Below are 12,678 nucleotides of genomic sequence, written 5' to 3'. Positions count from 1 at the left end.
ACTCAAGCCATTCTCCTGACTCAGCCTTCCAAACTGCTGGGATTATAGGCGTGAGCCATCACGCCCAGCCAAGAATAGCAATTTTTAGCCTCAGAGTTTTTCTTTTAAACAGGTAACCTGAAAGGCAGGCCTAAGTATTGGTTTTTCTAAGGACAAATAATATCAAATTTGGCATGAGTGCAACAGCTGGGCTGAATTCACAGAGGATGCCAACCCCCAGTAAATGGGAAATTAGGATCCAATTCAGCATAAGGTTCTCACTGTTTCAACCCAAGTGACCTGGTTCACTTCTCTGAAAGTTCTTCAGAGAAATGGGGGCATTTGTAAGTATCTCAAGGCAAGGTGTGAAACAATCTGCAGCCTGATTTGCCACAGTACATATGCCATCGTTCCCTGCCCCAGACAAATTAACGGTTGGCTTATGTTACCCAAGGTAACAGGCAACCTCTTATGACATAAGAAAGAGAAGAACTCCAGGCAAGCCAGCCTTCAGATGCTGGCCACCCACACTCTTGCATACGAGGTAAGAGAACAAGCATCTCACTCGTTCACAAGTCACAGCCTGACTAATGAATCAGACCTTGACAAGTTTTAGGAGGCTTTACAAGAATCAAGAGTGTGGGAAAGTAACAGTAACTGTTAAAAAAAAAAAAAAAATCCAACGTCAGCATGTTTTAGATACCAGGGTAGGGAGAGACTGTCCTCCTTTAGAATCTAATTAACTTTTCCTTTTTTTTTTTTTATTATTATACTTTAACTTCTAGGGTACATGTGCATAACGTGCAGGTCTCACTCTGTCACCCAGGCTGGGTGCAGTGGCGTGATTGTGGCTCACCGCAATCTCCGCCTCCCGAGTAGCCAGGACTACAGGCACGTGCCACCATGACTGGCTGATTTTTTGTATTTTTAGTAGGGCCAGGGTTTCACCATGTTGGCCAGGCTAGTCTCAAACCCCTGACCTCAAGTGATCCACCTGCCTCAGCCTGCAAAAATGTTGGGATTACAGGCGTGAGCAACTGCGCCCAGCCCTAGTTTTTCTTTACATACCACCTGATCCATATACTTATTAGCAGGTTCAAAAATTCCAAACCTCACATCATTCCACAGTTTCTTGGGCTCTCCTCCTCCTGAGATCCCAAAGCTGGAAGAGAAAGACAGAGAAGGGCCCACCTACCCCGAGAAAGCTTGGGAAAGCATCTGAGGCAAGTCTGAAAAAGGTTGCCTGGAGACCAGATGATCTTGAACTTCAGTTGCCTTGACAACAGTGTGGCTCTTTCTATTGTATCTGTAGGGCTGGCCCCAGTCATCAAGGGCTAGCAGTGAATTTCCTGACTCGAAATAGACACACTTCTGTAATCAATGATATCACACCCCAACAAAATATAACTTTGTAAATACTTTATAAATGCTTCCCGATGTGACAGAATTGGAAAGTCAAGAGTTTCTACATTTAGAGATCAGAGGTTAAAGAAGGTATTACATAAAGGCTGGGCACAGTGGCTCAATCCTGGTAATCCCAGCACTTTGGGAGGCCAAGGCAGACAGATACCTTGAGCTCAGGAGTTCGAGTCCAGCCTGGGCAACATGCAAAAACCCTGTCTCTACAAAAAATACAAAAATTAGCCAGGCATGGTGGCATGTGCCTATTAGTCCTAGCTACTTGAGAGGCTGAGGTGGGAGGATGGCTTGAGCCCAGGAGGCATAGGTTGCAATGAGTCTAGATGATGCCATTGCGCTCCAGCCTGGGGGACAGAGCCAGACCCTGTCTTAAAAAAAAAAAATTAAGACAAAATTACATAAAACCTATACAAATTCAACTATGAAATGGTTCTCCCAATTATTCAGAACTGTAAGTACAGACAACCATAGTTAACTCAATATTTCAATTCCAGTATTGAATATTAATTCCTCTATTTGACAGAAACCTGAGCATTTGTTTCCTGTAAACAGGTTTATCTGCTCAGTGCAGGTATGCACTGCTTGTAGGTATCTGGGCTGTTGCTACCATGGACCCTGAGCAAATGAGTCAAGAAATGGGACATAAGCCAGCTAGAAAAAAAGGGGCCTGGGCCTGCACAACAGTGTGGCTGAATGACATCTAAACTGATCCTGTCAGCAGGAGGAACAGGGAAACCACTCCCAGGTATGTATGGGCAAGCCACTAGGGCAGAAAATAGCTGCACAGCTCTTTCTCTGTCTCTCTCTCTCTCACACACACACACACGTGCATGAGTGTGTGCACACCAAACACCGTTCCTTCTCATTCATCACATTTCCAAATCCACATTTCCTGGTCAATAATAAACACAAAAGTAGTACTTCAACTCCCTTTGAATCCAATAGAGTACTGCATCAGTCAGGTAGAACTTCATAAATAAGATATAGCTAACAACTTTTTTCTTTTTTTTTGAGACAGTCTTGCTCTGTCACCCAGGCTAGAGTGTAGAGGCGCAATCTGGGCTCATTGCAACCTCCGCCTCTGGGGTTCAAGGGATTCTCCTGACTCAGCCTCCCGGGTAGCTGGGACTACAGGCACACACCACCACGCCTGGCTAATTTATGTATTTTTCATAGAGACGGGGTTTCGCCACGTTGGTCAGGCTGGTGTTGGACTCCTGACCTCAGGTGATCTGCCCGCCTCGGCCTCCCAAAGTGCTGGGATTACAGGCGTGAGCCACTGCACCTGGCCTAATAACTTTTTTTTTAAGTATACTAATGGCATTTAAAATTTAAAATAATCAGGCATTTTGGGCCTGGCATGGTAGCTCACACCTGTAATCCCAACATTTTGGGAGGAGGAGGCAGGTGGGTCACCTGAAGTCAGGAGTTCCAGACCAGCCTAGCCAACATGGTGAAACCCCATCTCTACTAAAAATACAAAAATTAGCTGGGCATGGTGGCAGGTGCCCATAATCCAGGCTACTTGGGAGGCTGAGGCAAGAGAATCACTTAAACCTGGGAGGCAGAATTTTCAGTGAGCCAAGTTCGTGCCACCGTACTCCAGCTTGGGCTACAGAGCAAGATTCTGTCTCAAAAAAAAAAAAGAAAAGAAAAGAAAAGAAAAAAAGAAGTGAAAATAAACCAAATCATAGAATAGTATAAATGGTATGATCTCATTTATGAAGGATAAATATATATACATACACACACATGCACTTTTACAGCATTTGCAATTTCTTCCTTTTTGTTTTTTTTTGAGACAGAGCCTTGCTGGTCGCCCAGGATAGAGTGCAATGGCGCAATCTCGGCAAACCACAACCTCTACCTCTAGGGGTTCAAGCCATTCTCCTGTCTCAGCATCCCAAGTAGCTGGGACTACAGGCACCCGCAACCACACCCGGCTAATTTTCGTATTTTTAGTAGAGACGGGGTTTCCCTATGTTGGCCAGGCTGCTCTTGAACTCCTGACCTCGTGATCTGCCTGTCTCAGCCGCCCAAAGTGCTGGGATTACAGGTGTGAGCCTCAGCACCCAGCCAGCATTTGCAATTTCTATAAGCATATATAATAAACTACTAATAATGGTTATCTGCAGAGTTAGAAAAGGATACTGGGCAGGGGAAAAGGATTTAACTTTACTATGATCCCATTTATTCAGGAAGAAAAACATACATTATAAACATATACTCATGCATGTGGTTACATAGCAATGAAAATTTCTAAACACTTATATGAGAAAGTATTAAGAGTTACCTCCACAGACTGAGGAGGGGGGAGGTAGGGGAAGGAAAGGGGACTTAAGTCTCATACATTCTGCAGTACTTGAATTGTTTATCATGAACATGCATTGCTTTTATAATTTTTTAAATGATGTCTCTTTTTTAATTAAAATAACCAAATACTCAAATATAACTGACAGTATGTATCAGGAACCTTTTAAAATGGTCACATCCTCTGACCTCTTTAGAAGTGAAATAACTATTGGGAAGGAATATAGCATGGAGTTAAAAGCTCTTGGGGCCTGGTGCAGTGGCTGTGAGAGGCTGGAGTGCAGTGAGCTGTGATCACACCATTGCACTCCAGCCTGGGCGACAGAGCGAGACCGTCTCAAAACAAAAAAAGAAAGAAAAAAGAAAAAAAATGGAAGATTCAAGAAGCCAAACAAATTATTCTGGCATGTATCATTTATCTGTTTATACCCACTCCAACTCTTCTATCTCAAAAGGACTCAGGCTACTAATACAAAAATTAGGCCGGGCGCGGTGGCTCAAGCCTGTAATCCCAGAACTTTGGGAGGCCGAGACGGGCGGATCACGAGGTCAGGAGATCGAGACCATCCTGGCTAACATGGTGAAACCCCGTCTCTACTAAAAAATACGAAAAAAAAAAACTAGCCGGGCGAGGTGGCGGGCGCCTGTAGTCCCAGCTACTCAGGAGGCTGAGGCAGGAGAATGGCGTAAACCCGGGAGGCGGAGCTTGCAGTGAGCCGAGATCCGGCCACTGTACTCCAGCCTGGGCGACAGAGCGAGACTCCGTCTCAAAAAAAAAAAAACAAAAATTAATACAACAGCGTAAAACAAAATGTAAGTGGAGAAGAAAACATAGCCATTTATATTATACACTGATGTGAACTATGAAAACTTTAGAGTCTATTTTAACAACAATAAAACTCTACTTGGTCAATTTGCCTAAGGCAGACCTTAAAGGTGGCTATTAGAGTGATAACCAGAGAATTAAGCATTTTTAATTTAAAGGATGTTAAAAACAAGAAAGTACAAAACCAATTTTTTCAAAGATTTGGGTAAACTGCAACAACTGCACAATTCTCTGGGGAGAACCCAAATTGCCAGCTTAAACAAATGACTCCTTCCCATAGACAAAAGCAGTCAGGCCCGCAGCTCAGTACAGCACAGCCTCTACAACTCAGAGAATAGAAAATGTCAGATCTCGGTAAAATTTGGGGGATGCCAGTTACTGGGAATCATCAGAATTCCAGCTGACCAGGTTCTTTTTTTGTTTTGAGACGGAGTTTCACTCTTGTTGCCCAGGCTGGAGTACAATGGTGAGATCTCTGCTCACCACAACCTCCGCCTCTCAAGTTCAAGCAATTCTCCTGCCTCAGCCTCCTGAGCAGCTGGGATTACAGGCATGCGCCACCAAGCCCAGCTAATTTTGCATTTTTAGTAGAGACATGGTTGCTCCATGTTGGTCAGGCTGGTCTCGAACTCCCAACCTCAAGTGATCCATCCGGCCCCCGAAGTGCTGAGATTACAAGCATGAGCAACCACGCCCAGCGTTTTTTTTCTTTTTTTTTTTTTTGAGACGGAGTCTTGGTCTGTTGCCTGGGCTAGAGTACAGTGGCGCCATCTCAGCTCACTGCAACCTCCGCCTCCCAGGTTCAAGCGATTCTCCTGCCTCAGCCTACCTAGTAGCTAGGATTACAAGCATCCGCCACCACGCCCGGCTAATTTTTGTATTTTTAATAGACACAGGTTTCACCATGTTAGCCAGGCTGGCCTCGAACTCCTAGCCTCATGTGATCTGCCTGCCTTCGCCTCTCTAAGTGCTAGGAATGATGACAGGCATAAGCCACTTCACCCGACAGATTCATTTTAATCACAGAAAGCTTGGTGAATCTTACCACCTCGGAAGAATACAGTGTAACTATCTTTCTCAAAGCCGGTAATAAATTGGCCTGAGGTAGGACATCCAAGACTCCTGAGGGGAAAAAAATATCTGAGCACTAATTACAGTTTACAGCGCTCAGTGTCCCTGATGGTCTTATTTAAACATTAATCTGGGTTAGCTTCCAGAAGAGCAAAGGAGCTGCTATAATCCAGCCTCTGGCCTATTTGCCTGTTAATGCACAGTGATCAGATTTACAGCCCTTTGCCTGATTCAGCGTCTTTTCAGAATGTTTGCATCACGTAAGTGTAATCTTCCACTTTGACTGCCTTTGAGCCACTACAAGGACATTATTAGCCAATACAACTAAGTGCACTTGAACTTCAAATTCTAATTGGAAATGTATGTATTTCATGAATTATTCAAATTAATCATTTTCCATAGTTTTTCCTTAATATTACTCACAATTAACATTCACTGAACATTTTTACTGTATAACAAGTACTTTGTTTCTTAAGTATGCTCTCATTTAATCTCCACCTCTCTCTAAGAGGCCAAATCTCCCTCTTTTTTTTTTTTTTTTGTTTTTTTTTTTTTTTGAGACAGCATCTCGCTCTGTCTCCCAGGCTGGAGTGCAGTAGGGTGATCTTGGCTCGCTGTAATCTCCGCCTCCCGGGTTCAAGCAATTCTCCTGCCTCAGCCTCCCTAGTAGCTAGGATTACAGGAGTGAGCCACCATGCCCGGCTAATTTTTTTGTATTTTTAGTAGAGATGGGGTTTCACCATGTTGGCCAGGCTGATCTCAAACTCCTGACCTCAAGTGACCCACCCGCCTTGGCCTCCCAAAGTGCTGGAATTACAGGCGTGAGCCACCGTGCCTGGCCGTAATTCTCCCTCTTAAAGAAAGAAAAAACAGGCGCCAGTATCAGAACCTTCCATGCTTAATAGTCTCTAGCTAAGGAATAACATGCAATTTTATTTGCTGAGAGGCAGTACACCCTTCATGGTTATGAGAAGGAGCTCTAGCATAAACTGCCCAGGGTTTAGGCCTGCTGTCACTCAGTAACTGTGTATAACCAATTACTTCATCTCTTGATGCCTCCGCTTCCTTATCTGCAAATGAGGATGTTAACAGTACTTAGGGGTTGGTGTAAGGATGAAGGGAACTAATCCATATAGAGTACTCTGAACTTTGGTATATAATAAATAGTAGTGTTACTGTGTATCTATTTTTGTGTTTTGTTTTGGTAATTTTCTACTTCTGGGTTGAAGTCTCATTCAGGTGCCGTCTCTCTCACGAGAGAGAGAGCTGCTGTTCTTTCTCTGTCTTTTGCCTATTAAACCTCTGCTCCTAAATGCCCCCGGAACAAAAAAAAAAAAATTCTACTTGTGATACTAGTTTTCCACTTTTAATGATAACAAAAAGTTTCCTCTATGAATAAATTAATTTAGATATGAAAAAAACAGTGAGTCAACATTAAGAAAAGCATAAAGGCTGTCCAGATTAAGTGAGACTCAACATGACACCAACTTGCCAGGGCTGAGCCACACCAGCCAGAAATGAGTGCTTCCTCCTATTCTCTAAGAGCCTGGTTTTTCTCCTAGCTGAGGACCAGGCACTTTTTTTAATCATCACTCATGACTTCCCCATATTTGCACTCCTGGCAAGATGAAAGCATCTGACAGGTGCAGACTCCATTCATGTGCTTCCGCTTCTTAATAACATCTTTCCACCCAGATTTCCAATCACCAGCACCACAAAAGCTGACAAACTGAGTGTTCTTGCCACCCACTGGCACCCCAATGAGAAGCCCTTGGGGCACAAGCCAACTGACCTTCAGGGCTTTGAAGATGACTCCCGGGTGCCGGGGAGAGCGGGTGGTGTTATTCTCTAGTAGCTGCTCCAAAGCCCGCCGAAGCCCAGAAAAGTCCGTGGGAGGGTTGTAAGTCCTGGTTCCCTTGTAGTGAATGGAACTAAAGGCTTCAGGGAAGCGGCCCAGCTTCCGGAACCGGTCCTGGATGAGCTTCTCTGGCACCTCTGAGGGGTGATCTAGACAAGCAGAAACACAGGCACATGGGTAGTGAGAGACATTTAAAAAAAAAAAAAGAAAAGTAGGCCAGGCACAATGACCCACGCCTGTAACCCCAGCACTTTGGGAGGTCAAGGTGGGCGGATCACCCGAGGTCAGGAGTTCAGCCTGGCCAACATGGTGAAACTCTGTTTCTACTAATACAAAAAAATTAGCCAGGCGTGGTGCCGCATGTCTGTAATCCCAGCTAGTCCAGAGGCTGAGGCAGGAGAATCACTTGAAAAGTAATTCTCCTCCACCAGGAGGCGGAGGTTGCAGTGAGCCGAAATCGTACCACTGCACTCCAGCCTGGGAGACAAGAGTGAAACTCTGTCTCAAACAACAACAACAAAATCTTTCACTATAAAAGTAAGATACACGGCTGGGCGCAGTGGCTCACGCCTGTAATCCCAACACTTTGGGAGGCCGAGGCGGGTGGATTACGCAGTCAAGAGATGGAGACCATCCTGGACAACATGGTGAAACCCCATCTCTACTAAAAAATACAAAAGTTAGCCGAGCGGTGGCAGGCCCCTGTAATCCAGCTATTCGGGAGGCTGAGGCAGGAGAATCACTTGAACCTGGGAGGTGGAGGTTGCAGTGAGCCAAGATCATGTCACTGCACTTCCAACCTGGCAACAAAGGGAGACTCCATCTCAAAAAAAAGTAAGATACGGGTGGGTGCACTGGTTCACACCTGTAATCCCAGCACTTTGGGAAGCTGAAGTGGGTGCATCACCTGAGGACGGGAGTTTGAGAGACCAGCCTGGCCAACATGGTGAAACCCCATCTCTACTAAAAATACAAAAATTAGTCAGGCCTGGTGGGGCACACCTGTAATCCCAGCTACTCAGGAGGCTGAGGCAGAAGAATTGCTTGAACCCGGGAGGCAGAGGTTGCAGTGAGCTGGGATAGCACCACTGCACTCCAGCTTGGGTGATAGAGCGAGACTGCGTCCCAAAAAAAAAAAAAAAAAAAAAGAAGAAGATACTCTGACTCAATATATATGAAGTACATAATCAGGCAGAACTAATCTATGCTGTCAGAACTCAGGTTACCCTTTCCTGGTAAAGGGCGTGAGGAGGGCTTCTATGAGGGCTGGTGTCCCAAGGTCTAGCGTTGAGTACGCAGGGGCATTCAGGCAGTGAAAACTCATCACATGATACTCTTGATATGATGTGCACTGTTCTATATGCACATTATACTTCAAGGAGGAGTCTTTTTTCCCAAAAACCCATTCATTGTGGGAAAAATCTAGATGTGCCAAAGCATAAACGGAAAGAAATTATGTCCTCTGCTCTCACCTACTTCCCAAAAGTAACCACAGCTCAACGTTGGCCCTTTCAGACATTTTTCCTACAGACTTAGCAACATATATATGCGACTTGCTCTTTTCTCACTTAATAACATACTGTAAGTACCTGTCCTTGTCACAATACACTGAAAAGCAGCAATACAGTCTTTGATCCTGTGGATATACTTAACTAATCACCTTACTGAGGAACTTTTACAATTCTCTGTACTTTGGAAATGCTGATCTTTTGTGAGGAAGCTCTGGGCAAACGACCAATGTATAAGGGTATTTGCTTGTCCACACTCTCATCATGTGTCCAGGAACTCGGGCAGCCATAGTGCAGATGGATTCAATAAATGTTTTGATGATAAAGGTTGAAAGGACTTTTTAATTTCCTTTTTATTTATTTATTTTTTTACTTACTTACTTACTTACTTTTTGAGACAAAGTCTCACTCTGTTGCCCAGGCTGGATGGAGTGCAGTGGTGCAATCTTGGCTCACTGCAACCTCCACCTCCAGGGTTCAAGCGATTCTCCTGCCTCAGCCTCCTGAGTAGCTGGGATTGATTACAGGTGCCCACCACCATACGCTTGGCTAATTTTTGTATTTTTAGTAGAGACGGGGTTTCACCATGTTGGCCAGGCTGGTCTCAAACTCTGATCCTCAGGTGAGCCGCCTGCCTCAGCCTCCCAAAGAGCTGGGACCACAGGTATGTATCACTGCATCTGGCTAACTTTTAAATTTTTTGTAGAGTCAGGGTCTCGCTATTTTGCCCAGGCTAGTCTCTAACTCCTGGGCTCAAGTGATCCTCCCGCCTCAACGTCCCAAAGTGCTGGGATTACAGGCATGAGTCATCACGCTCAGCCTAAAATACAATACCTTTTAAGGGGCTGGTTATTTCAAAATCCTGAACTGGCAATTAAACGTTCCCCTCACCAACACTGTAAAGATCCGAAGCGGCATAAAAGTATTGATCACAGGAGGCAGCTGAAAGTCAGCATTTCTCACCTCCTCTCCTTTTCTTCGAGGCACCTGCTAATTAATCTGCTCCTTCAATGGGGAACGTTTACATGTCTTGTCTTTTCTAGAGGGCATGTGTCATTGGTACCACCAGAATCAACTGGTGCAGTCCTTCAGATTCAACCTCCTTTATGGCCTGCTCTGTCCAGTTCCCTCGTACCGCCACCGCCCTGGCTGAGTCCCAACCACTTCTCACTTGACTGACTTGATATCCTGCTGACCGGTCCCCCTGCCTCAGTCATGCTGCAATAGGTTGCCAGAGAATCTTTTGAAAATATAGATCTGATCATCTCACTCTCTGCTTAAGATCCTTCATGGACTTCTGCCATACTTGAGAACTGAGTCAAGGCCACCCATGATCTGATCCCTGAGTCTCTCCATCATTCCCTCCCACACAAGCCATGCTTCAGACAAGGCAGTGGGGGTGGCAGGGGAGGGGCTGCATTCAGTGGGCAGGGGGAGAATGAAGAGGGGTAACTAGAGGAGGTCAGAGACAAAGGCAGGAGTTAAAGTGATGGCACTACATTTAGGAGTTTGGATTTTGATGTAGTCCGAAGCCAATGACAGGTTGCAAGCAGGAGTATTACATGACCTGAAGTGTAAATTAAGGTTTTGAAAAGATCACTCTGGATGCTACATGGAGAATGCATCAAAGAGAGTTAGAATGGAATTTTGGAAGCATACTGCAGAACTACTTCCCTTGTCTCTTTTTTCTTTCCTTCTTTTTTTGAGACAGGGTCTTACTATTGCCCAGGCTGGAGTGCAATAATACGATCACAGCTCACTGCAGCCTCAACCTCTCAGGCTCAAGGGATCCTCCTGCCTTGGCCTCCCAAAGTGCTGAGAGTATAGGTGTGAGCCACCACACCCAGCGCTACCTGCAGTTCTCTGAACACAACTTGTTCCTTGATGCTACTAGGAGTTTGCTCTTCCTAGAGCATCTTCTTCCCCTCCTCCATCTAGCCAAGTCTCTCAGAGCTCAAATGTTGCCTCTTCTTACCTACATTCCATAACGTATAGCATCCCTGCTCCGGACTCCCACAGCTCCGAAACTACATCTACTACAGAACAGAACACTGTGTGGTTGCCCCAAGTAGACTGTGAGCGCTTCAAAGACAAGAAGTGTTTTTTCTGCTCTGTGCCTCAGTGCTCAGCACATGACATATGCACTCAATAAACTATGATGACTGAATGAACAAGTGAAGACTGCACTTGTTTCAGGGGCCAGAATTACTGCTCCCCTCCAATCTAATCCGTTATTGCACCTTTCCCTCATCCTCCAACCACTCAGGTGACGATCTTGCTTCCTATTTCTCTAAGAAAACAAATAAGAACTTACACACACACTTCCCATGTCCACACCATCTATTTATCTGCAACCATGTCCATATCTTCTACTTTCTTTCCCAGTGTTATGGATGAACTGTCCACGGTCCGAAGGCCGACCCTTCCACTCATGCATCGCTCCAACTGTTTCTGCTCTCTTACATCTACATTCTTCCCTCTCTAATGAATCATTCTCATCAGTACATAAATATCTGCAATACCTCATATCTTAAATTTTAAAAAAGAAAAATCCCTTGAAATCCCACATCAGCCTCTAGCTACAATTTCATTGTTCTTCTTTGCTTTATAGAAAAGAGCTGTATAGCTCTGTCAAAGAGCCGAATAAACTCACCACAGAAATTCTTCTCCTAATCTTATTTTTTTTAGAGACAAGGCCTCACTATGTTGCCCAGGCTGACTTCTAACTCTTGGGCTCAAGGGATTCTCCCACATGAGCCTCCCAGGTAGCTATAATTACAGGCACTTGCCACTGTACCTGGCTTCGTTCTATTTTCTCTTGATCCCACTCTGATCAAGCTTTTACCCCCCAACCATCTCAGCGAATAGGTCTTATCCAGATCACTAAGGACTTATATATTGCCAAAGCCAATTGGCAATTCTCAATCCTTATACTAGTTGACCTATGAGCAGCTTGATATGTTTGATCACTCCATCCTCCTTCAAACACTTTCCATGTCTTCTTTGGACAGAAATCTTCTGGGCAATCCACTACCACTAAGTTGCTATTGCAGCCCAAATAGCTGCCTCCTTGTACCCATAAAGGTCGAGCTGTGACACTGTACCCCATCCACTCACCAGAGCCCAGTAGTTGGGTGTGCACAGTCTCATGAAAGATGATAACTGCAGGGCCCAGGGTGGATAAAGGGACATCCAGGCCACAGCGAGCAGTGGTGGCCTTGAGCTCCTTGGTGAAGTGCTTCAGATAAGCTTCTGAGGCATCCCCAAGGAATTTGAAGAGGTCGTTATGCAGCCGGTCTGCATGAGTTCGATAGATGACGAGGTCTGAGATGGCCAGGACCTTAAGCAGCAGCCGTGTTCTCTGGCTTAGATTCACGGTGGCCCCCAGGAGCCCTTCCGTATCGATCACTGCTACTTTGTGAACTGGGTCATAGGCTGCCCACACTCCCACAGTGCAGGACTCCTGGGTAGGGGAGGTCTTGAAGACTTCACGACCATAAAAGAAAGTGTGGTTGAGAGTATGAGACTTTCCATCGCCAGTATTTCCAAAAATGGAAACCACTTTCAGATGCTGATCAGGTTTGCAGTCCAATTTTCTAATGAAGTCCTCTTCATTTGTTACCTGCAAAAAAAAAAAAAAAAAAAAGACTATGAAGTATAGAAACTGTAAAAGCACTAGAAACACCTACAAAAATATATGCTTTGCA

At 45.0% G+C, this 12,678-nt stretch overlaps 1 protein-coding gene across 3 annotated transcripts in view; it reads right to left on the bottom strand.

Moving 5' to 3' along the window:
- Positions 1-12,678, bottom strand: part of ZFYVE1 (zinc finger FYVE-type containing 1) — a 60,801-nt gene that overhangs the window by 16,018 nt on the left and 32,105 nt on the right. For all 3 annotated transcript variants that reach the window (XM_023183118.1, XM_023183139.1, XM_023183128.1), the window contains exons 3-4: positions 12,089-12,593; positions 7,398-7,612 (exon numbers count right to left, since the gene is read on the bottom strand). In XM_023183118.1, the coding sequence (XP_023038886.1) occupies positions 7,398-7,612; positions 12,089-12,593 (720 nt within the window). The remainder of the gene's footprint in view (positions 1-7,397; positions 7,613-12,088; positions 12,594-12,678) is intronic.

Source organism: Piliocolobus tephrosceles, chromosome 6 (assembly GCF_002776525.5).
Source record: "Piliocolobus tephrosceles isolate RC106 chromosome 6, ASM277652v3, whole genome shotgun sequence".
NCBI lineage: Eukaryota > Metazoa > Chordata > Mammalia > Primates > Cercopithecidae > Piliocolobus > Piliocolobus tephrosceles.
The sequence above is the reverse complement of the archived record's forward strand: the minus strand, read 5'-3'. Positions and strand labels throughout refer to the sequence as shown.